Genomic DNA, 25,834 nt, shown 5'->3' on the forward strand with positions numbered 1-25,834 from the left:
TTGGATTTGGGGCCTTTCTTGTCACAAACTTAACTGGTATCACAACACAAAATAATAAAAAAAGAAGTTTTGCATTTAATTCTCAAAAAGAAAAATCAAAACAAAATATATTTGTGTAAGGAAAATGAAAAATCACAAACATTTACCTGAAACCTCAGAACACACTTAAGTAGGTAAACACTTGGGAGTCCATTCTCCCTTGAGGCGGTCAGCTTCCTAAGCTGAACAAATGCTTCAGGGAGAGAACCCCGATTTAGGCAGTCTGACGAGGAGAAGGCATACCGTATACCCGATCAGAAGAGCCGCTCTAGGAGCGGCAGGATTAGTCATCTACAGGAGTTAACACTGAGGTGAGGCGAGCAATTCACATATGAGCAGATCCTGTGTGCTAGGACGGTGCCACTGTGTGCACCGGGGCTGCTACACATGAAGGAAGGGCTGGAATCAAACTTTTTCTCAACTAACCACCCCCCTCGGCAAAAAAAAAAAAAAAAGGAAAAAAAGCAAAAAAAAGCTGGGTGGTGATGACACACACCTTTATCCCAGCACTCAGGAGGTAAAGGCAGGAGAATCTCTGAATTCGAGGCCAGCCTGGTCTACAGAGCTAGTCTAGGACAGTCAGGGCTACACAGAGAAACCCTATCTTGAACCTCCCCCACTTCCTGCAAAACAAAACAAAAAACAAAACCACCAAACAAACTAAACAAAAACACCTCCCCCCAAACCCATCATTCTTGGTATTTTAAGAGCCAAAAAAGCATGGCAAATCAGCAAACATCTATTTTGTATTCCTTAGCTCCTAGCCTCTGAGGTTGGTCCTCAGTTTCTGGGTTTTGCTTGAGTCTGGGTCTCAGAGCCCAGGTACTCAGGCAGAGACTAGAGCGCTGCTGTCTCTGCAGTCAGCCGCAAACCTGGCCTGTAAACTGCCTATCAAACTGCCCTCTCTGCCTGAGTTCACAGAACCAGAGCATTTGTGAAGCCTGTTGGTGTGTATGAACCTAAGAGCAAACAGACATTTTCCAAAGCGCTGACCAGATACAACTCAGACACAACCCGTTTGCCAGCACATGCTTTTGAGGGTTCTTTTCAAGCTGTGAACTTGAGAGGAAAGTAAATAAGTCATCACTATTCGTAGGTTTCACATTTTCTAGACAATACTGACCTAAAAGATACTTAACATAAAAATAGCACCACGTGACCAAAAATGGTGAGACATACACACAGATTTGGTGACACACTGAGGATCTTAGATGGTTTTGACATTTTTTTCTTTAAGCAAGAAACACTGAGAGAGTGGAGGAGCCACTGAGGCTCTCATTAGCACACACAATACTAAGACTAGATATATTGCTTGCAATTCCCGTAGAGTACAGCTTTACAAAAAGTACAAATTCCAAGTTCTGCAGCTTCCCTGGGAACTGCATAGAAAAAGTTGTTGTGCACCTGAACTGGCTGTTTGAGGAGAGAGAGAAAAACCAAAAGAAAACAAACGATAAAGCACAACACTACCTGGAGAATTTTGTAGGCAAGTGCTACAAACTCCTGCCCTTTAGTGAGAGCACTACTCACGGTGGAGTGATCTGATTAGTTACCTGGTATGTATGCTTCTACAGTACAGAATGAAGGTAGGTAGATTTGTAGTAAAAACCTTGAAAACCACTGCTCCTTTGGGGTTGGCTAGTATAACACTACACTGTGTAGAAAGGTCAGCACCACAGGTCATCCAGCACAGCTGGACAACAAACAAAAGTTCCAAATGGTTCCTACTACAGTTGAAGGAGTTTTATGGCATTTGGTTTATGTGTTTGTTATGAAGCAGAGCTATGAACACTGTGATTTGCTTTGCTTGCATTTGGACACAATGATTACTGTATGTGAAAATCTACTGACATTCTTCAGTAAGGAAAACAAAGGGTGGAAACTAACATAGTAGGCGGGGTTGAAACAGAGTCAGACTCTGTTCACATTGTATTAAATTATATATTCCTCTTACATTCACCTCAACCAGAATAAACCCCAATTTGAGAATGTATATATACTATATATATAATAACCACTTTATTATATATATATAAATTGTCTAACTACCCCTAAAACTAATTTTAAATTAGAAAAGGTTACCCATTTGTATCAGCTGACGGCATCCTAGCCTCTTTCCATTAAAATGCACTGGGGCTAGCACCCACAGTCAAAGAGTGCCCGCCTCTTGGCAGAGAACGTGGGGTCGACCAGTTGGCATAGCTAAATCACTGGCAGAGTTGGGAGAAGCAATCAGCCAAGGAGGAATACTCTCAGTCTGTGTTCTCCCTGGCTCTGCTGCCCTTCATGCTTTGAGCTCCTGGGGGAGGGAAGAGGAGATAAGGGTAAACACAAGTGCCACACCCAGAACCTTCAGAGAAACTACCAAGAAACCAAGAGATTTCCAGATGGGGAAAACCAAAGATTACAACAAAGCAAATCACAACTATGCATTGACTGATGTGCTTTGTTCAGGAGCTCTTTCTCTGCAGCACCTTAGTCAGGCGCATCAGATACTGTGTGGATTTCCATTCGGGAATCTAGAGCCATTTCTGAGACTGACACATCACTTTCAAGTTTCTGTTCCATGTACACATCTGTTCTTTCGGGAGACTCCATGCGACTCCTGACCTCAGTGACACCTGGGTGGTTTTTCCGCAGGTGCTGGTTGAGGGTGCCCTGGAATGGAAAGCACTTCCCACAGACCTCACAGCGGAATGGTTTGTCATCAGTGTGGCCCCGGATGTGGTACTCCAGCTGGTCCTTGCGTGTATACTTCTTCCCACAGAACTTGCACACAAAGGGGGTGATTCCCATATGCAGTCTCATGTGCCTGTCGAGGCTTCCCTTCTGGTTAAAGGACTTCCCACAGTAAATACAGATCAACCTCTCATTGTATGGGTACCAGTAACCCCTTGCACTCCTCTCCCGGGGACTGCTCTCATAACTGGGATTGTTCATCATGGCTTCACTGTCAGATCCTTGCACTGCACCCTGCAGGTCACTGTGCAGGTGAACAGACAGAGCACGCTTCTGGCGGGCACCACGGCCTCGGAAGCAGCTCAGCATGGACCTGGATGGGCTGGAATTACTCTGACTTCCAAAAGCTTCTGGCATGCTGGAAGGCTGTGAGGCTGCCTGGGAGTAGGGATACGCATGCTGGAGCACAGAGCCATAGGCACCCACGTTCACTGCCACAACTTGCTCCCCATCAACCATTTCTGTGTGGTAGCCATCATCACCCAGGGAGGAGCTGTCAGAACAACTGGGCCGCTCAGACTTTTCCATCTTCACTTTTACCTCAGTGATCTGGCTCTCCCTCACTAACAAGTCCCCTTGCTCGTGGTCCCCTTCAATTTGAATCTCGTACTCAGACACGCTGCCACTGCTCCCCCGATCTGAGTGTCCCTCTTCCTGTAAGCGGCTCCGAAGGGCTTTGTTGGGGGTCGTCTCCATCCGGAGATCGCTGCTGACTGGAGGCTGCCGTACCTGAGGGCAATATGGAGGGGAGATCTCAACAGGATTGGCGAAGAAGCTGCCATCTTTCACTCCATTCCGGCTCTCGGGATTCTCTTCAGCACCAATGGTGACAGAGTCAACATCTCCCACACTGATCTTTGAGTGGATGCTCTCCAGGATCTGCGTGCACTTGTCAATGACACACTGCATCTGAAGGAAGCTGGCTGCGGTCAGAAAACTGACAACATCCTTCAACTGCAAGGACATTCTTCCAGTGTAACAGAAGGACAGCAACTGCTCAAATACGCTGGGGTTCTTAATCACAGATATCGACAAGCCACTCATAGTGCTCAATGCCGAATGGTCCCGGAAATACGGGGAGCTGGCCGCGAGGACAGCTTTGTGGGCTCGGAATGGCTGACCCTGAATGTGGACGATGATGTCACATAGCTTCCCTTGCAGGCGGAGCTCATTTAGTTGGCTCAGAACAGTGCTGCTGTGCTCAGGCACATCGAACTGAATGAAACTGCTGCTGTCCATTTCTACTGACACGAGGCGTAATCTGCAGAGACAAAGAGCATCCGTAACTCGCCAGAGCTCCTCAGCAAGACAAGCAGCATAAATACGAGCTCACATCAACTCGGCAGCTAGCACTCCTAGGGTCTGCCTGAACATTCCTCCTCTTGATTAGTTTTCATCTTCCATCTCTCCATCAATTCACCTAAAGCCAAATAAGTGTACAATCAATTAGCCCAGTATCATTCTTCTCGCTCAACACTCAATTTGATCAAAGTAAAACATTGAATGCATAGGAAGGCTGGCTCAGCTGAGGAAAAGTGGTGCCCTTCAAGAAAAATTACTATTCACCTACAGCTGAGGGTCTCTAAAGGGCTCTACAAAAATATTCCACTTTGTATAACACCTACCTTGTATAATTCTCTATGTATGGTTTATGTCTGTGTATATGTTTATGTACATACACATCATATGGGCCGGAACACGTGTGAGCATGTTTATAGGGACCAGAGGTCAACAACACTGGCATCTTCCTTCTTTTATTGAGAGTAGTCTTCCACTGAGCTCACCAACTGGCAAGTCTTGCTAGCCAACAAGCCCCAGAGCACTGCAATAACAGGCACATGTCCCCAAGTCCAGTTTTAAAATTTTTATTATTATTTGTGTGTACAAGTGTTCTGCCTGACAGTATGACTATGTACCATGTACACTCTGTGTCCTCAGAGGTCAGAATTGAGTGATAGATCCTCTGGGACTGCAGTTATAGATGGTTGTAAGCCACCCTGTGGGTGTTGAAGACCAAACCTGTGCTCTTAACCACAGTTCCAATCATTTTTTTTAATTTCATTTTATTTATTTATGTCTGAGATGCCACGGTGCCCATGCAGAGACCAGAGAACAACTTTTGGAAGTTGATTCTTTCCCTCACAAGGACTGGGAGATCGAGCCCAGCTCATCAGTGATGGGGGGGAGAGAGTCTTCTGTTTTGTGTTAATTTCATTGGTTAAATAAAGAGACTGCCTTGGCCCTTTAATAGGACATAAAATTAGGTAGGCGGAGTAAACAGAACAGAATGCTGGGAGAAAGAAGCTGAGTCAGTCAGTTGCCATGATTCTCCCACTCCAGACAGACGCAGGTTAAGATCTTTCCTGGTAAGCCACCTCGTGGGCTACACAGATTATTAGAAATGGGTTAGCTCAATATGTAAGAGCTAGCCAATAAGAGGCTGGAACTAATGGGCCAGGCAGTGTTTAAAAGAATACAGTTTCCGTGTAATTATTTCAGGTAAAGCTAGCTGGGTGGCGGGAAGCACCCGCCACTCCTACTACAACACATCAGGCTTTAAGGCAGATGCTGAATTATCTCACGGCCCTCCTTGTTCTTGCTACATGGGTACCAGGGATTGGAACTCAGATCCTCATGCTTGTGTACACTTTATTGAATGAAACATCTCCCCAGCCTCCACTCACATACTTCTAATCAGTAGTTTTTCAAGCATCCAGCAACTCAAACCAGTGAATGGAACAAACTTCTTTCCAGTGTAATCGTGATTAGGGCTTTCCCCACATACCTTTGAAGAACAAGAAATGTACGGTCCCTGTCCCTTGCAGGAAAGTGTTATTTCAGACAAAAGAAAGAAGAGTGATGGGCACATTGCAAGTGGAGGGCCCTCCATGCTACTCATGGCACTAGCATGCCCGGGACACTGCTCCCACCACTCCTGACCTAGAACCTTCAGCACTGAACCACTGGAAACCACTGAAGGAGCTGGTGAGATGGCTCAATGGGTGAAGCTAAGTTCAGTTTCTTAGAACCCCTATGATGGAAGAAGAATCAATTTCCCAAAGCTGTCCTCTAACCTCAAGAACACTGCGGTATGCATGTGTGTACACACACAAGTAGACAACTTGCATGTACATACTAACACACAGCTGCTAAGGTAAACACAAAACCAGAACTAATAATTCTAATTTTATAGCCGGGCAGTGGTGTTGTATGCCTTTAATCCCAGCACTCAGGAAGCAGAAGCAGGTGGATCTCTGTGAGTTCGAGGCCAGCCTGGTCTATAAGAGCTAGTTCCAGGTCAGGCTCCAAAACTACTGAGAAACCTTGTCTCAAAACACCAAAATGATGATGATGATGATAATAATAATAATAATAATAATTTGGTTTTGAAATCCAACCAAAAGATATTTTGCTTTCTGAGTCAGGGCCTCACCCCACAGAGCAGTCTGGCCTCACACTCAGGCTTGTCCTGAATGCCTGGCTTACAGAAGTACACCATCACATCTAGCCAACCTGTGGAAATGCTCCATACTAAGTACTGAATCGCGAGCAAGAAGGGCCTGAGAGTAAGTCTGCCTGTCTCCGATTCACTTGAGCACTAACTCCCAGACCAGATAGACAGACAAGTGACAAAGCAAACACAATAAACTGTTAACAGTGCACACAGCAGTCAAGTGGCCACTGTGAAAACCTGTCAATTTTTCTGCAGCTTGGAAATTTTTCATAATAAAACATTGAGGCTCAGAAAGCATCATCTACAACAAAAAAGTACAAGGGAAATGAGTGCCTTAACGATTTATCTTAAGCAATAAAAAGTGAAAATAAGTGACTCAACTCAAGAGGCTATAAAAACAAAGACAAAAGCAAGCAGAATAATTCACTAGGGTATAACCACCAAAAAAAAGTAAAGCCTGTAAAACGAGTCTAAATCTAAATCTAAGACTCTTGCAGGAAAGGATCAATCAGTTAGTTTGAGTGGATCACATCAGAATTTTCAATCTTGTCAGAATCTGAGCTAAAACATTTATGTCAAAGAGGAATGTTATGCTTCTATTTATCCTAGACTTCTGATTGAAGTCAATTTGAAATCTGCATGAAATGGACATATTTTTAGCATAACATAAATTGGCAGAACTAAATGAAAAAGACACAGAAGTGCCAAGGCACAAACGATCTCCAGGCCGTTCACACTGTTCTAGCCGCGTGCGGAGACACAGAGGCATTTTAGTGCATCTGGCACAAAGCTGACTCCCAGAGACGGGCAACTGAAAGAAGTCTGCTTCAGCTAAGGCACTGCAAGGCCCTCTGCAAACGCCAAGAACGAGGAACACTGGCTAAGGTTTGGACACTGCTAAGATTACTCGTGGCATCAGAAAGTCAGAGAAACTTGCTCAGCCACATTATCATGCCAAAAATTCATCTCAGAAGTAAACACCCCTTCAGAGTAAGAAAACAGCAGTCCGAAAAGCAATAAATAGAGCCCTACTCTAGAAACATAACAAACAGTATCTACTGCAAAGCAATGACATCATCCTTAGAAAGAATCATTGTCTCTTCCCAAAATGTATTCAACATAACATGTGCTAGCCCCAACATCCTTACCTCCTAGGGATTAAAAGACATTAGCATAATAACCCATCTGAAAGGGTTCTGCAGACACCATTCTGTTTAACTCAGCAGTTTGCAAACTCATTTAACTGTGGAACTCTCCTCTCAAGGTATGACATTAGTATTCCAAAGCATCAGTGCTCTGGAGAGCACATTCTGGTAAACACTTCGGCTAAGGCATCCCATCAAGGCTTCTAAGACAGACAACACTTTCTACCATCACCATTCTTTCTTCCCCCTTCCTTTTTTTTTTTTTTTTTAAGATTTTTGAGACAGGGTCTCAGTCTCTCTCTACATAGGCCTGGCTGTCCTACAATCCATTATGTAGACCAGGTCAGTCTCAAATCCATAGACATCCATTTGTCTCTGCCTCTTCAATACTAGGATTAAAGGTGTGCACCACCACACTTGGCTCTACCATACCCATTCTTTATCTTTCCTTATTTGTTCTATCTTTTTTTTTTTTTAAGTTTTTTGAGACAAGGTTACTCTGTGTAACAGTTCTAATTGTCCTGTAACTCAGTTTGTAGACCAGGCTGGCCTCAAACTCACAAAGATCAACCTGCCTCTGCCTCACGAATGCTGGGATTGAATGTGTGCGCCACCAAGCCCAGCTGCCATGTTATTTTTAACATTTTTGTATTTGGAAGTGAGCCAAAGCAACAAGGGAAACTCAAGGCATACACAACCATCTAAGAAAGATGGAAGAAAGGCAGTGGTGGCGTTCACCTTTAATCCCAGCACTTGGGAGGCAGAGGCAGGTGGATCTCTGAGTTTGAGGCCAGCCTAGTCTACAGAGTAAGTTCTAGGACAGCCAGAACTACACAGAGAAACTCTATCTTGGAAAAAAAACCAAACAAACAACAAACAAACAAAAAGAGAAACAGAGAGGGGAAAAAAAAAACAAATTACTGGTTACATACAGGTATTGACTATTTAAAACAAAAACCACAAGTGATCACTTGCGATTGTGTCAGAATGAGGGACAACCGGCAACACAGCAGCACGGGGTTATAAGGAATCTGGGGCCATAAATAAAATAGGGCACAAGGAAGAAAAAGGCATTATCTTTTTTTACAGTGTACATGAGAAAGAGAACATACACATGTGGTAGTCAAAGGACAACTTGTGGCAATCTTTTCTCTTCTTTCACCATGTGAATTTCAAGTATTGAACTCAGGTCACCAGGCTTGGTAACACATGACTCCCCCCAGTGAGCCATCTCAATGGCCCACTATTTTAATAAGGAGTTTTTATATGGGCAAATGAAGACATATATCTCAGCTGTGAGACAATGCTGTCTTCTTAACTGAATTCATAAATAGAATGCAGGCCATTGGAATTTTTTGTTAAGTTTCTTTTAAAAATGATTTAAAGCCGGCAGGTGGTGGCACACCTTTAATCCCAGCACTTGGGAGGCAGACCCAAGTGAGTATCTGTAAAACTAGGCTGGCTTGGTCTACAGAGCTAATTCTAGGACAGCCGTTTCTCAAAAAAATAAATAAATAAATAAATAAAACAAACAAAAAAACACAAAAAGACTTTAAAAATCGCATCTATCCTAGAACATTGACATTGATGTCCAATAATACAAGCCACATGCGTTTAGTGTTTTCTAGTTACCAGTCCCCAGAGTCCCCAGCACAGTACTAGACACAGCACCCAGAGCTCATGCACTGCTAAGTCTCCACTGCTATACAGCGCCCCAGCCCACCTAGCAGTTAGACTTGTGAAGTAAAATCAAAAGTATTCAATTTAGCGCAACAGAGCCAACATTACCACAAGGCATTTTAAATTTCTCATCATTCTACAACAAATCCTGGCTACACAGAAAAACCCTGTCTTGTAAAACCAGAGAGAGAGAAAAAAAAGAGAGAGAGAGAGAGAGAGAGAACAGAAAATCTAACCAGATGGAATGTAACAGGGTTAACAAACTCACTGGTACATACAAGCTGGGAGTCTGCTGTGTGTCGGGCACAAGCGTCCCGGGGAGTGGCACTCCTCTAGCCATCAAAACCGCTAAGACTAGGTCATCTTTACAGCAAGGACATGGTCACAGAGACCACCTGAGCAAATGCTACTGCAAATAAGACCAAAGAGACCAAAGAGGATGATCTCTAGGCCGTAACAGTCCTGCAGAGAAACTGTGCCCACAGAAGGAATTCCATGTGTCAAGAGATACAGCCAGAGAACCAGGAAGGAAGGACGTGCTGGAAGCTCCTGCTTCAGCAGGGACAAGGCACAGGGGAAGAGTAGGGCCACAGAAGCTGCTGGTGTTGGGGAGATCAGTCATTTCAGGGGCTTTTTCAAAGGGGAAAAGGACAATTACTAAACAGAAGTGGCTTGGGGAACTTGATAAACTTTATCGCTAAATCCTTCCTGTATAACATTCCCTGGAGAGAAGGCATGTGGATGTACAAATGTGGAGGTTTAACCAAAGAAATAAAGCTTTTCTTTTTTTTTTTTATTAAGTAAAAAAAAATTAACTGTTCTGCTTTTATTTGAAGATTTAACACATACAGATTCATGTAGCCTTTATGCTGATCAGGAGGCAGGAAAGTTCTGTCACCTCAAGGAACTCAATGCAAACCCACTGTTATCACATCCTGGGCTGTATTCTCTTTTTGAGAATGCTATTAATAGAATTGTCCACATATAACCTTTGCAGTTTGATTCCTTCACTCCTGAGTATCTGTGAGATGTGTCTATTGATTACATCAATACCCGTCATCTAAATACAGAATGGTATTTCCCTGTGTGAACATAGCTGTTTTCTAATAACCCGATGTTGTTTTCATTTCAGTTGTTTTAACTTTTTAGGTTTATCTTACATGTATGTTTTGTTTGTGTGTATGTATGGATTTGACCAACTTGTGTGTGTGGGGCTCACTCATATTTGGTTTCTAGCCATAAATAAAGGACATTGAGCTTATAATTCATGTTCCTAGAGAAGCTAAATAAGAAGGTGAATCCAAAAGCAAAACACATAGAAATAAAGCTTTTCTATCTTAAAAATGCTTACAAAAGCCAGGTAGTGGTGCACGCCTTTAGTCCCAGCACTCAGTAGCAGAGGCAGAAGAATCTCTGTGAGTTCCAGGCCAGCTGGTCTACAGAGCAAGTTCCAGGACAGCCAGGATTATACAGAGAATAAAAAAAAAAAAAGAAATAAAGAAAGAAAGGAAGGAAGGAAGGAAGAAAAGAAAGAAAAGAAGGGGGCAGAAAGGATTATGAAAAGAATTTGCAAAATATAAAATCCACGGGATTCAGAAATCAATAAAAGCTGAATATCACAAATAAAAACTCCACAAATATGAACAGATGCTTTTTAAAAACAAGGAATAAAAATAGCATTTTAGACAGTCATTTCATCAGTAACGAAAACAAAATTTAACAAGAGATGCAATCTTTCTCCTAAGAAAGGGTCAGATGTCACCGTCTCACAGCACTGTGTCAGCACAGTGAAGGGAAGGGATAGAGTCCTCACAAAGTCAAGAAAGCTAGGAAAGTGGCAAAGCACTTTCAGACAGATGTGAAGCTGAAGGGGCCTCAGAGAGGCCTCCTCTCCAGGCTGCAGGCATAGCAGGGACACAGCAAAGAAGCACACTACAGCGGACACCAGAGGATCCTATTTTTCTGCAAAAGGGGAAAGGGGGTGCTCTCCTGTGCGGCATAGTGGCACTTCCTTCTTCTACAGCAACAATGTGAAGACTCCTCCCCAGAGCTGCTAACAAGCAACACTCTAACAATCTGCAGGCAAGGTGAATTCACAGATAGTTTCAGTTTCTAGGCACAATACCAAACTAAGGAGAACAAAAGGTGTAATTTTAAGTTCTATACCCCATGGCCAGAAGATCCAAGTTTGGTTCCCAGCACCCACACGGCAGTTCACAGCTATCTGTAACTGCCAATTCTTGGGGGATCTGATGCCTCCTTTCCCAGGACAGAAAGAGACTTTGTCTGGATGTCAACTTCACCCATGAGCCTCTATTCTTAGGAACAGCAGCTTCCTAATTCTTCCCTGCACAGAATTTCAACAGGCCTACTTTATATTAAGTTTTTAAATAAGTTTGTCTTTAAAGTACAAATATATGCATATCACAACACTTCAGAGCACAGGATAGAAATAAAAAAATAACAAAACTTCCCCACTCTAGTGCCCTCTTCTAAAGGAAAAGCACCATTGGGAGTTTTTCAGAGAATGCTGAACATGTACTAGTATGTGTCCAGGTCCTAAGAAATGTAACTAGGTCTGAAGAAATGGCTCAGCAGTTAAGAGCACTGGCTGCTCTAGCAGAGGATCCAAGTCTGGTTCCTAGCACCCACATGGCAGTTCACAGCTATCTGTAACTGCCAATTCCTGGGGGATCTGATGCCCCCCCTTCTGGTTTCCTTGGGTGACTGTATGCATTTGATCCACATACAAACAGGCATACATACATAAATTCTTTTCAAGAAAGAAACATAGGCAGGTGATAGTGACACACGCACTCAGGAGGCAGAGGCAGGCAGATCTCTGTGAGTTCGGGGCCAGTCTGATCTACAGAAAGAGTTCCAGGGCAGGCTCCAAAACTACAGAAAAACCATGTCTCAAAAAACCAAACCAAAAAAAAAAAAAAAAAAAAAGCAGAGAAAATATTTAATATACCTTAAATTCTTCCAACTTCATAGCCTCCATGGTCAGCTGTGGCACAATGTCAACTGATGCCAAAACCAGGAAGCAAACTAATCAGCCATTACACACAGCATGGTGACACGTTACAGACATCTCAGCTCTTTTGTAACACTTTGCAGAAGAACTGAGAGGTTTTGCATTTCAACCTAAAATGCCAAAGCACCTTCTAAGAGGTGGCAAGTGCCTACCGGTCCCAGACCACAGGGAAAAGCTGCTCCCCACAACTACCAGCATCAAGCATTAAACTATTTCACCTTTACTTAACTGGAAGAAGGAAAATGGTACCTCCTCCTCCTGATGTGCCTTGTGATTTTCTATCAATGGGGCTGCCATGTTTCTCACACATAATGGCAATCTGAAGGCAGCCAGTCTCTGAACTGCCTCTTTTTATCCTCTACCCACAGTTGCCTTTTTACTGAATTGTCAGAACTCTTTGTAAATTAAGGAAATTAGCCTCTGTCATTTGTGCTGCACTAAGATTTAATTGCAATCAGTAAATGGCATACTAACTAGGGACTTAAATTATTTCTCTACACTTATAGGAAATACTCACTCAACATCAACTCCTACACATAGCAAACCACAGGGAATGCAAAGACTCACAAAAGTCCCCATCTTGCAGTTTGACGTGGGCTTAATGCAGCTTTCTCCCAGCCCAGGGAGAGATGGGAATCAAATTCATTTTTTATAATGCAGAGATGTGATTTATATTCGTTTTTCATTTAGATTAAGTTTGCAGCTGCTTCAGAAAACAATAATGAATTTGATTATTCCACTCACTAAAAACATTAGGATCAGTGTTCTTTAATTTAGCAGATTAATCATGTCTTCCTAGCACATTATAATGGGGAAAACCCTAGTCATTTATCCTGTAATATCTTAACTATAAAAACAATCACATATACGCTGGATTTTTTCCTCTGGTGCCATTAATAGCTATTTTGTTTTTGTCTGTGAAAGCTATGCTGTGGTTATGAACATGAAACACTGCTTCCCGGGACACAGGAATAAGCTGAAACTGGCTACTGCTCCATAATGTCTTCCCCATCCTCTTCTACTTATTCAGCCAGTGGGAAGATAATCTTCCTGCTTTTTCAATGTCACCTGCAGTCACGCCCCTTCACCTTCCCGGGCGTGATCATCAGAAACCACTACTTATTGAATACTGGGTTCGTGTTAAGCAAAAAACGTCAAGGCTTGCATGCCTCACTTCAAGGAGCCTCCGCGCATCCCAATTTTTTAGAGACAAGGAAACCAAGACTCCAAGAGGCTGACTTTCTCAGCACCGTTTCCATGGGCCCAGGAGAGAAAGGAAGATGATAGGGACAAGTGGCAAGCATCTTCATATCACTAAGATAGTGAAGGCATTTTAGTAACATTTAGTACAAATGCTCAAAGCGTCCTCTTTCCAGATCAAACTCCCTCCCAGCAGAGCAGTAGGAGACGGGAAGCCAGCCTAGGCTACAAGTGGATCCTTTTTAAAGCAACAAACCTGCACAGGTAAGAGCTAAGATCAGGAAAACATCAGATAGGGGGTGGTGCTCCGAATAAACCACATGACCTCTTCCCAGACCAGTTTTGATGCCATTGGATCCTCAGGCCCCCTGTCTGGTTTAAGCAAAAAGCCCTCTCTCTATATAAAAGCCTTAATTAGTTAGAAACCACAAAGCTAGGACTCAAGTGACAGCCTTGTGATGACTCAAGGTGGACATCTCAGAGACCAGATGCCACCAAGACAACACAGGTTCAGACCAAGTTCAACAGAATGCAACGCAACACTAAAATTGGACTTCAAAGAACAAGAGTAAACTCTGAGCAATGTGTGTATGAAGTGAGAGAGGAGGAAGCCACCAATGCCGCTGCTACTGCTGCTGGGGGGTGGGTGTCTCTAAGTAGCAGGGAGGTCTAATTGAGTGAGTTCAGGGTAGCAGCTCAATTAGGGAGTAGTTTGGGCACACCTAGAGGCCACTCACACAGCCTAGTGCTGTGGACATGGCCCCAGGGAAAGAGTGGAGCTAGTCCGTCAACCACCATTCCTCACACAGACCAAAAGAGAAGGGAACAGAAGGCCTGATAGAAGACCAGATGGCAATGGGGTTAGTAAGTAAGGCTACTTGAAAGTTTTGCACAGTCCCACCAGAAAAAACCCAGGCACACCACTGAACTGTGGATGCTGCACAATGGCTGTGTGAAAGGCAAGATGACCTGATCCCCTAAACTCAGTTCCAAGGCTTCCCTGCACAGTGAAGTTTTTTATCTGAGGGAGCTCTAGAAGAAAAGGGCACTGGGCAGAAACAGGAAGACAAGGACACAATCAACCAGAAACTAATAGACATGCTGAGCAAAGTAAGAAGGGACACCAGTGACTAGCCCGTTCCTTCACATGGATGTGAACAAAGGAGGCAAAAAGGCAATGACACTCTTCTGGGGGCTGTCACTGTAGGGCAGGATGAAATGACAGGCCTGGGCGATACAGAACACAGCTCCTGGAGCCTTCAAAGCAGCTGCCTGCTTGCTGGTGTCCTAAAAACGAGTAAGCAGTGCTCAGCTGGCTTTGGCTTTCCCCTGAATACCATCAACACTCTTACAATGGTATTTTGAAAAGACTTGTGTATTACCAAAAAATAACTAGTTGGATGAATTCATACACATCAGCTTAGCAGATCTCCCAGGCATGACATCAGTTCCAGAAGCCACAAAGGCACATACAAATGTACAGGACTATATAAAAATATAAGATGAAAAACACACCTCTCTAAAGGTAAAGGGCAGATTGAAGGAAAATGCATAGATTTGATATTGGGCTAATTCTAAATTCTTTAACTTGTTTATCAAATTGGACTGACACAAAAATTTTTTTCCCGAAGAATTGGCAAAGGCTACTTATAGACAGCTAAAAAGAGAAAGACCTAGACAAGACAAAAACCCACAAAAACAAGTTTTAACTTTATTCATGATTAAACACATTTGAATTACAAAAGGAAAAAAATTGGTGGGGGCAGTACTGGGAATTGAACCAGAACTTTGCATGTGGTAGGCATACACTTTAGCACTGAGGCACACCATGATCCAAGACGCCATTTTTTTTATGGTTTATTTAACTTTATTTTATGTGCATTGGTGTGAAGGTATCAGATCCCTTGCAACTGGATCTTCAGACAGTTGTGAGCTGCCATGTGGGTGCTGGGAATTGAACCCGGGTCCTCTGGAAGAGTAGTCAGTACTCTTAACCACTGAGCCATCACTCCAGCCCCCCAAAACGCCATTTTTTTTTTTTTTTTTTTTTTGGTTTTTCGAGACAGGGTTTCTCTGTGGCTTTGGAGCCTGTCCTGGAACTAGCTCTTGTAGACCAGGCTGGTCTCGAACTCACAGAGATCCGCCTGCCTCTGCCTCCCGAGTGCTGGGATTACCAAGACGCCATTTTTAAGCCACTAGAGATGTAAGTAAGCTTTTAAGTGCTGACAAATGTAATAATCCTGAGGATAATTTGGTGATATTTATCAGCACATAAAAGGCTGCTATAATATATAAAAGTAACTGCTAAAAACTAGGTCTAGGGGCTGGAGAGTTAGCTCAGCAGGTAAAGGCACCTGCCGCCAAACCTGACAACCCAAGTTGGACCTGGACCCTTGTGACACACTTGGTAGAAGAACTGACATAAAAGAGGAACAGTCACAAAAGAAGACTGTTTTTTAAGAAAAAGCAGGGAGCCGGGCAGCAATGGTGCACACCTTTAATCCCAGCACTCAGGAGGCAGAGGCAGGAGGATCTCTGTGAGTTTGAAGCCAGCCTGATCTACAGAGAGTTCCAGCTACATCTGTGACACAGAGAAATCCTGTCTTGAAAAGTAAAAAAGCAAAATAAACAAACAACAACAACAAAGCAACAGATAGATACACTGTCTATGCTTCAATATGAAAGGAGCTCTACAATGCACTTAAAAGTAGCCAGGTCGCTGGGCACCCGCCTTTTATCCCAGCACTCAGGAAGCAGAGGCAGGCAGATATCTGTGAATTCGAGGCCAGTCTAGAATACAAGAGCTAGTTCCAGGACAGGCACCAAAGCTACAGAGAAACCTTGTCTCGAAAAAAGACCAAAAACAAACAAACAAAAAGTAGGTCTAGAACAATTTAATCACAAGATTTTTTTCCATGCTCATTTCTCAAAAGAATCTATAGTTGACTCATTTTGTTCTTGTTTGTTTGTTTGTTTTCAGAATCTATAACCCAAGCTGGCTTCAAACTCAAGGCAACCCTCCTATCTCTGCCTCTCAAATACTGGAATTACAGGTGTACACCATCATGCCCAGCCTTACAGCTTTCTCTTCAACAACATAGAGGTTAAAGGTCCTAATGATATCCATGAGTAAATTCTCCAAAAACTTAACCACTAATAACCTGCTAACTGTAAGTCTCACCAGTAACAGTGAACTGGCATATAGTCCTATGTTACAGGAATTATACATGAGAAGCACATAACAACCCCAACAACCGGCATATCCAAGTCACTGGAGCTGGTGAGCATGGCAGAGCAGTGGGAGGCAGCTATGGAATCCTAGCAGCAATTTATGCAGCTATAATCTAAGACTGCCTCGTTTTGTCTTTTCAAACTGCTTGCCTGGAACTCACCATTTGTAGCAATCCTCCTGTCTGACTCCAGAGATAATCCTACATCTTTGTTTACATTTCGCTAACACGGTTCACGTTAATGCACACATACATGTTAATAAACTAACTTCTTACGGTAGTTAATAACAAATGACAGAATAGTGTACACATGCTTATGCAGTTCAGACATATCTTTTCCTTATTGTTTTCCATCTTTCTAGGCTATGTGGCCAATATTTAAAAAAATACACATATTAAGTGGACCCACTAAGGGTTTAGGAATTTAACTCAGTGGTAGGACACTTGTCTAGCAAGTGTAAAATACGAGTGGCCTGGGTCCTGATACAAGAAGCACAGCATAAGTATCATGTGTAGAGACTAGAATATGGGGCTAGAGAAGGAAATGGAATTCCAGGGCAGTCACAATGAACATGAGTCCAGAGGGTTCACAAGGACCGAGGGTGTGGGCTGGCATCCACTCTGGGGCACTAGAGAGACCAGAAGAGGCAAGCGGAGCTTAGGTTGTCCAATGGGCAGTAAGAAGTATGGTGTGGGAAAGACTAGGGTTGACCAACACTTTAATAACTATAGAGAGGATGTGGCATTACAGAGGCAGAAAGGAAAATAATAAAATAAGGTAAGAACTAGAAGAGTAGAGAACCAAAGGATGCACTTGTCCCTCAGGAAAGAGGCCCTCCCTCTACTATAGCAGTAGCAGGTCAGAGTCAACAAACCTGATCCTCTCCTAAACGCCACTCCCACTGAGTTGGCCAAAAGTACAACCCAGCACCATGTCTACCTAATACTGTAGCATCCTGTACACTACAACCTGTGCCACAGAGAGCCACAAAGGACGCCTCAACGTCACCTGGACAAAACAGCAGTGGTCCTAAAGTCCCCTCCACCATAAGCATGGGATAAAGCCTCAGAAAGAGCTCCCCATGACAACCAGAACAAAAGCACAAACCAGGCAATGGGAATTGTCTCACACACTGATAAGCTCTTAGGCAGGGACCTCACAAGAGGCTCTCAGTGTGGGTCAGCTCATGCATCCTAAACTCAAGACCTCTGGACTGCACAGCTGTACCCTCAGCCCTCAAAATGTCCTGCTAAAGACCCTAGAGGTGCAGGACAGACAGGCAGGAGGCAAAATCCCATCTCACCTGGAGACACTGCAGCTTCATCACATGCTACACTCCCTTTAAAAATGCCCAGTTACACTTTCAAGAAAAGAAAGGAAGGTGACAAATTTGGCTGGGCTTAAGGTACTAGAAAGGACCATTCTTGGTCAGGATGCTTGTGATGCCAAACCCAGGTTTGCAGCAGCTGATGAGCAGCTTGGCTGCAGGAAGCATTGTGATGCTGATGGAACTCAATGCAAGGGGAAAAAACAGGGAGGAAATGGCATTCTGTGATGGATATTCATGAAGGGCGCTTCCTAATTTAAAGGAAAACAAGTTTAGAGTTCTTACTGCATTAATTCATGTGAGAGAACATTTTTATCCGAACTGTTACATTTCTGAGCGAGGCGCTAACACTCTCCAGGTCTGCCCAGATACACTAATTTGGGGAGGGTGTGATTTGTCTTAGTCAATGCAAAACATTGGAAGCTGCTTCTGAGCTTTCCAAGCAGGAGAGGAATGGCCGCTTTAACCACACCAGCAACAAGGAAGACTGGCTTCTCTCAGCTCCTGCTGTGCACACTGTGCAGAGAAAGCTCTTCCTGGCAACAGACACAGATGTTGCAACCATCCCCACTGTACAGACAGGAGACAAGGAACTTTCCTGGGGTACTCGGCTAATGACTGATCCAGCCAGGAACTGAAAGCACATGTCAGTCTCCAGAGCAAAACTATAGCTCCCAGAAAAAAGCAGACTTTAACTAGGCATCTGGCTGAGATGTGTAGCTTTTCTTGGTGATAATCCTCCTGACCAACTTCAAGTGGAGACAAATTCCACTCAAGATGTCCCATACAAAGTCAGGCGGTCTGACACGGTGGTAAGGAGCCATAATGTCAAACTGCTCAGACACTTCAAATGGTTTTCAACAGGGCTGAAGAGATGGCTTAGCAGTTACGAGCACTGGCTGCTCTTCCAGAGACCCTGAGTTCAATTCCCAGCACCCACATGGCAGCTCACAACTGTCTGTAACTCCAGTTTCAGGAGACCTGACACCTTTACAGCAATGCACATAAAATAAAGTTAAATAAATTTTTAAAAATCTTAAAAATTGTTTTCAAAATCTGTTCATTGTTTTTATTCTGCCAGAAAAGCAGGCCCTAGAGTGTTTTTAAAATCTCTGCATTTTTTTTCTAAAGTTAGAGTCTTGCTATGTTACCCAGGTTAGATTCAAACTCCTGGGTTCAGTGATCCTCTTGTCTCAGCCTCACCAATAATGCACTGAAGATTTAGACCACTGTTCCTGGCTGATGTCTCCCATCTGAATCATGAGCTGAACAGATCTGTTCCGTGCAGAAGGAGTGAGCTTTCTTAAGGCAAGACCTCAATATAAACTAAGGCACAGCAGCTTATTTACCCATGGCTGGCTTTCCAGGAGACCTAGAGAATACACACGTTCCACCTCCTATAACAAATGGATTAGAAAGGCTCACCTTGAATTGCATTCTTCCAGGGTGCTTTCCATGCCAGCAACATCAACAGAAAATAACCATTAGAAGCTTAACTGCGCTCAGTTGGTGACCTTCACTAAGCTAAATTCAGCAGTTTGTCAGCTACAAAACATTAAATGGACACAATTAAGAATTAAGAAGTTTGAAAGCATGAAACAGAATTTCAACTAAAGATACATGAAAATCAGTGGAAATATAAATGACAGGACTCTAGGTTCACAATATCTGACATTCTTGCTTCATCTGGAAGGCAGAACAGAGACATGTATATCGGCTAGACAAAGCTTGGCAGCCCATCCTTCCTCCACTCCAATACACCACATCTAATCATAATAAAATGTCTTCAGCAGTTCCTAAATTTTGCTACTGCCTTTGTGTGCCATCATCATTAAAAATCCACAGAGGCTGTGGAGAGGACCTCAGTTTCTAAAGTGCTTATGCATGAGGGCCTGAGTCTGGATTCTCAGCACCCATGTAAAAATGTCACACACACTGGAGAGGGCTTGCTGGCCAACCAGTCTGACTGAACAGCCAATTCAGGACATGGTGAGAGACTCTGTCTCAAAAAAATAAGATGGAGAAGGGGGAGAGCAGTGGAAAGGAACACTCGGCACTCGACCTGGGCACTGGTGCACACAAATACAGATGCACATGAATGAACATATACACCTGTATCAACCCCACAACACAGACTTTTTGACACATTACAAGTAAGAAAAAGCAGGCTCAAACTGGAGGTGGAACTCAGTGGTACAGTGGTAGTGCTTTTGCCTAGTATGCGTGAGGCCCTGGGCTAACTATTCAGCACCAAAAAAGAAAAAAAAAAGAGCAGAAGAAATAATGGGCTCAGAAAACAGGACAAATCACTCAGCTTCACAGTTATTGAGTGACTGCGCTGAGAGCCAAATCCAGGCCTGATCCCAGACCCAACTTTCTTTCCCCACAACCTTAGACTCAAGAATTACAGATACTTTTTTTCTTTCCTTGGGATCGGAAGGAACACTAATGTTTCACAGAATTTTTTCTGTGCTTTCTGCGTCTGAGAATAAAACTGAAAGCATCCACCTGGAACTGCAGCATTAAATATCAGTAGTTACAGAGGACAGAGAAGGCTAATAACCAAATGGCTTCTCCTTGGAAAAAAACATTGTTTACCAACAAAAATCAGGAACTATTTGAGACCCTTTTATCAAGATTCCAGCTCCAGCATCAGGAGGCAGAAGAGTCTGAAAGAAGCGGTAACAAGCAGTGTCTTCAAACAATTGCTCCAGCCGGGCCAGGACAACCAACAACCAAGGAAACTTGCTGCAGAGTCCCGGTGCCACAAAGGCATGGGGGTAGGGCAGTGAGGGAACACCCATTGGAGGAAGTCTATCTTCAGCAGGGGCTTGAAGGAAGTGAAATGGAGAACGTGCTCAGGGGACTGGAACAACAGCCTTAGAAGCAGTCAGAACATGGACAACTTGGAGAAGCAAAGGCCAGGAAAAAGTCAGGTTTAGGTGAGAGGAATGAAGCCAAACCTAAAAGACCCTTGACCGGAGATGGAGGAACAGTAAAGGCTGACACCACAAAGCAGGCAGGATATTATTCTGCTTTGAACAGTGGTCTAACTACCGTGGCCCCCCTAAGCTCACCTCCTGCCCTCCATCCTCTTCCTTCCACCTTCTGCATGGCACCGCGCCCTCCCACACTCCCGTTGCTAGAATACGCCTGCCCCTAGAACAGTTTTAACTTTGGCCTAATGTTCGAGATCTTTCAGGAACCAAGCCTAATCAATAGTTCCTCTTACTCCTCTCCCATCTTGGCCTTCGGCTAGGAGGCTGGTCTAGTCACTAACTCCACAGGATCCTTTTTCCCCCCATCTGAATCCTACTTGTCCTTTGCCACCCTTTCACTAAGCCCCACCACCACCCCTACCTCTGCCTCTCTATAGCACGCAACCTTGTCTCATGGGCAATGTCTGAACACCCAGTGTAAAAGCCTTGGTTGGAGATTAGTGTTTCGACTCCTTTCGTCCACTACTCAACAGCATTTTGACATTTACTAAACAAGCAAGCACTCAACTATTTTTCTACTTCCTATACTAAGTTTGGCGTTAGCATAAAGGAAGGATGGGGGAGGGTGAAACCTCTGGAGTCAGAGACCAGCTAAGAAGCTGTTGCAATAATCCAGATGTGAAGCAAAAGCAGCCTAGACTAAGGAACAAAGAGAAAATGGGCAAACACAAACAGCAAAATGCTTGCATGCAAAACGCTCCACAGGAAAACTATGAACGACAGCAAGGAACGACGAAGGCTCAGTAAAGCTATTTCCAAGAAAACACTTCTGCGAATCATTTTAAACCTCCCTGAGACAAAGTGCACGAAGGGGTTAAAAAGTCTACATCTGGAACGTTAAAAAAAAATGTCTTCAGTAAAACTGCCCCGCATGCTGAACCAGGCACAGACCTTGCAATGTCAGATATTCACAGCATGACGAGTCTGTAGGGAGTTCACCTAAACTCTCAATTCTCACGTGGAGGAACGTCCAGCATGGAAGAGACGTGCTGAAAACCTAAAGGTGGTGCGTCCCAGATCTGAGTAGCCCCAAAGCAGTCACTTCGCCTAGACAAGCAGTGTTTTACACGCCCCCTCCCCAGTCCGTCCTCAGCTCCGCCGGAGTGACCACGGAGACCACCCCGGCCAAGCTTGGCACGCGTCGCCTGTTTACCTGGCGCAAGGCGGTGGCCCGAGGCAGCAGTTCCAGGGCAGCCTCCCGCTGACGCCCCCAGGCCGGGCCTGGCTCTCCGGGGGCCACGGTCACTCGGACCCCTCGGTACAGGAAGGAGAGCGAGGCGCCCAGGAGAGAAGGCTGGAGGGCTGCAGGGCAGCCGCCCCGACTCACCCCTCGGAGCCAAGCGCCTGGCCTCCGGCAGGTGCCCGGGCCTCTGGACCGCGCCCGGCCGGCCCCCGCACTGACCAGACAGCGTCTCGCCCGCCCCGCCTCACCCACGAGGAGCCGGACAGCCGCTCCACCGGCCGTCCCGGCCCTGCCACCTCCGCCCGCGACCCGCCAGCCTCACCTGGGCCGCGCGCCGCGTTCACATCGCCCGCCCGCGGCGCCCCCTCCGCCGCCGCCGCCGGCGCAAGGCCCTTCCCCGCCGCTCCCGCTGCCGCCCCTGCCCGCGCCCTCCGCCCCCGGAAGCGCTTCCAGGCCCCGCCCCCTCGGCGCCCGCGCTTCCGGGCAGGCACGGAGCCGGGCGGTTGTCGCTGGGCCGAGTCTCTTCGCGGCGGAACTCTGGATACCGGGCGGAGCCGCGGACGAAGAGTGGACAGGCGGGCGGCTGAGCTGCAGCCCGGCTCTGGAGCCCGCCCGGAGTCCCGACTCTGCTGCCCGTGGCCTTCCGCCCGCCTTCTCGGTGCCCCCTGCTGGCCAGAGCCGGACCTCCCGGACCCTAAAGCTGCCGAAGGCTCACACCTGCGGCCGCCTTCCTCTCACATTTTAATTCTTCTATTTTTATTCATTTGGGGTTTTGTTTTGAGACAAGGGTTCAAAAACAGAATTCCCCTACTTAGCGGAGGCTGACCTTGAACTCACAGAGATTCTCTAGGGTTAGGATTACAGGAATGGGCCTCTATGCCCAGCCTCCTGGGCAGGTTTTCTCTGCTGCAAATAAACAAACAAACAACAACAAAAAAAAAACTACCTGACTTTAAAACAAGAGTCCACGGGCCGGGCGGTGGTGGCGCACGCCTTTAATCCCAGCACTCGGGTGGCAGAGGCAGGCGGATCTCTGTGAGTTCGAGACCAGCCTGGTCTACAAGAGCTAGTTCCAGGACAGGCTCCAAAACCACAGAGAAACCCTGTCTCGAAAAAAAAAAAAAAAAAAAAAAAAAAAAAAGAGTCCACGGATGGCTCAGCAGTTAAGAGCGCTGACTACTCGGGTGCAATTCCCAGCACCCACATGGCAGCTCACACCTGTGATCCAACGCCCTTCTCTTGGTCTCCTCAGACACCAAGCACGTGGTGCACAAATACACATGGCCGGGAAACACCCATACACATACAATCAAAAATTAATAACTTTAAAAATTCTTTTAATTTCCAAAGAAAGTTCTCTAGATCAGTAGATCCAAAACACAGGAAAGCTTGTCAGGCCAGACTACCTCAGGGCAGCTATGTGGTTTATAGTTCGCAGCAGTGATCTTTCCCTCTAAACTCAGCCTTGGCCTCATCTCAACTGATTATATATATATATATATTTGGGGGGGGGGGTCAATACAGAGTTTCTCTGTAGCTTTGGAGTCTGTCCAAGACCTAACTCTTGTAGACCAGGCTGGCCTCGAACTCAGACTTCCACCTGCCTCTGCCTCCCGAGTACTGCAATTAAAGATGTGCGCCACCACCGCCCAGCCTAACTGATTCTTACTAAACGTATGGGTACCAGCCTGGATTTCCTTGACTGAAGCAGTGTTTGCACATTGTTGAGGACAAGGGAGACTAAAATGTTCTTGCGTATTTGACCTTCCTGCCAAGTGTCTGAAACTTACTGCCTGTCTACTCCTGCTACTCCACCCCAGCCCTCTTTGCAGTCTCGTTTGGCTAAAGGTATCTGTGTGGGCAACTATTGGAATCGTTAGAGTCGGGACTCAGAAGTCTTCCTTGAGTCCTCTCACTTGGTCAACTCGGGATGGACACCTGATGTGTTCCACTTACCTCCTACCAAAGTAGTACAGGACCAGCAGGGGGAGCCTGTCGCTTTTTAACAGACCTGTGCAGAGAGTTCCTTCACTATGCTGTCTCTGCAGAGAACTTGGAACACACACACACACACACACACACACACACACACACACACACGGCCATAGCACTCTCTTCTTTGGAGACCTACCTCTGGTGCCCACTCCCACTGTCTGCATGATGGAGGCAGGTAGTGATTCTGACCTCCGGGCTTCTCTTCTGTTCAATGGTAATGAGGCTGAGGCGTGCGATTGGTAGAGTCCCCTGCCCCCTCACACCTCCCAGTAGAGGATGCTATATATAGTTAAAGAGGCAGGTTCGAACCAAAGTGCCACTGAGCTACACTGGAGCTTCTGATCTTGAAGCGAGGCACTGGATCCTGGCCTCAGATATTCTTGATCAGCAAGAAGCAAACTGGTAAGGATGGCTTCAAGACCTCCAACTATTTCCACCTAGCCATTTCTCCCTTCCCAGAGAGATGTCTTATTCTTTCCTTTGCTCCTACATCACCCTGCCCAGCTTCCAGGGAAGTGCAGCTTCCAAGTGGGTCTTACCTCTCCTGGACCTGAGCCCTGTGACATTTGCTCTCTAGTTTTCCCATTGATTCACCAGCCCTGTTCCTGGTAATTGACTCTCCAACACTGTCCTTTGTAATTGACTCTCTTGGTCCTCTGTACTTCTCTGTAGTAATCACAGTGTGATTAATTAATGCTCTGTGCAATTGTGTGCTAATTATCTGCATTACCCACCGCTGTCTTGTAAACCACATAAGGATGAGAACTTGTTTCTTTCCTATTTCTTCAACAGGACTTAATAAACATGTGTCGAAATAGTAGGAACCTCTAAGAGTATGTTGCAGAGGGCAGGGACTGTTTCCATGGGGGGGGGGGGTGGAGGCAAGAGTGCAGAGGTGTTTGTGCATGCTCGTGTGTGAAAGCCGGAGGTAAACCTCGACTGGTGCCCGTAGGAACTATCTACCATCTCTTGTTGGCCTGGGGAATTCACCAAGTAGGCTAGACTAGTTAGGTGGTCACTGAGCTTCGGGGCTCTGCCCGCCTCTGCCTTCCCAGTACTGAGATTACAAGTGCGTGCATCCCTGGCTTTTCACGAGTTCTAAGCTCAGCTCAGGTCCTCATGCTGGCATAGCAAGTGCTTTACCAGTTGTTTCCCAAGCCCCAGGCTCCGGTCTGTCTTCCTGATGGCCTGGAGAGAATGCAGTCCTGAAGGGGTAGTATTAGTCATTGCAGAATGAGTGAATGGATGGACAAAAGAATGAACCGATGCTGACTGAACCAACAGGCAGGCAGATCACCCATCTCTTTTTCCCCTTCACATCTTCATGTCTGAAGATGATCTCTTGGTCCTGACCAGCTGTTGCTGCAGCTAGCCCCATAAGCAGGTGGGTGAGAGAAGCCCGATGCCATTCACATTTGAGACAGTGTCTTGTTAAGGTACTCAAGCAGGTCTTGAATTTTTGATCTCCTGCCTCAGACTCTCAAATAGCTGGGATTATAGGCCTGCATTGCCAGGCCTGGTAAGTTCATGAACCTATTTAATATTTTCTTGCTCATCTGAAAATGGGCCTTTCACTGAATTTCTGAGGTCTGTGTGTGCAAATGCACACATATGCATTTATGTATGTGAATATGAACACTCACATTGTTATGCCCAGACTGCTTGCATCCAAAGAGACCACCAGGAATCCAGGACTTGGATGCAAAAGCAAGGTTTATTGTACGAGCATAGGCAAGGAACTCGTCCAGCACACTCAACACAGTGAGTGTGGGAGGAACTGTCTTCCAGAGATTATAGGAGTTTTT

General features: G+C 45.3%; 1 protein-coding gene across 2 annotated transcripts; it reads right to left on the minus strand.

Moving 5' to 3' along the window:
- Window positions 1–660: 660 nt before the first annotated feature.
- Window positions 661–22,406, minus strand: Zbtb34 (zinc finger and BTB domain containing 34). Of its 2 annotated transcripts, none has more exons than XM_041674821.1 (2): window positions 22,357–22,406; window positions 661–4,198 (listed from the first exon to the last, which is right to left on the minus strand). In XM_041674821.1, exon 2 carries the CDS (start codon window positions 4,015–4,017, stop codon window positions 2,515–2,517), a length of 1,503 nt encoding a protein of 500 aa, XP_041530755.1. In that variant the 5' UTR covers window positions 4,018–4,198; window positions 22,357–22,406; the 3' UTR covers window positions 661–2,514. The 2 variants fall into 2 exon arrangements, with proteins under 2 accessions (XP_041530755.1, XP_041530756.1); XM_041674822.1 differs by having other exon boundaries at window positions 661–4,039; window positions 22,357–22,404.
- Window positions 22,407–25,834: the final 3,428 nt, after the last annotated feature.

The sequence above is a fragment of the Microtus oregoni genome, unplaced genomic scaffold (genome assembly GCF_018167655.1).
Source record: "Microtus oregoni isolate MIOR12 unplaced genomic scaffold, Mior012 000025F_ref0000491, whole genome shotgun sequence".
NCBI classification, from domain to species: Eukaryota; Metazoa; Chordata; class Mammalia; order Rodentia; family Cricetidae; genus Microtus; species Microtus oregoni.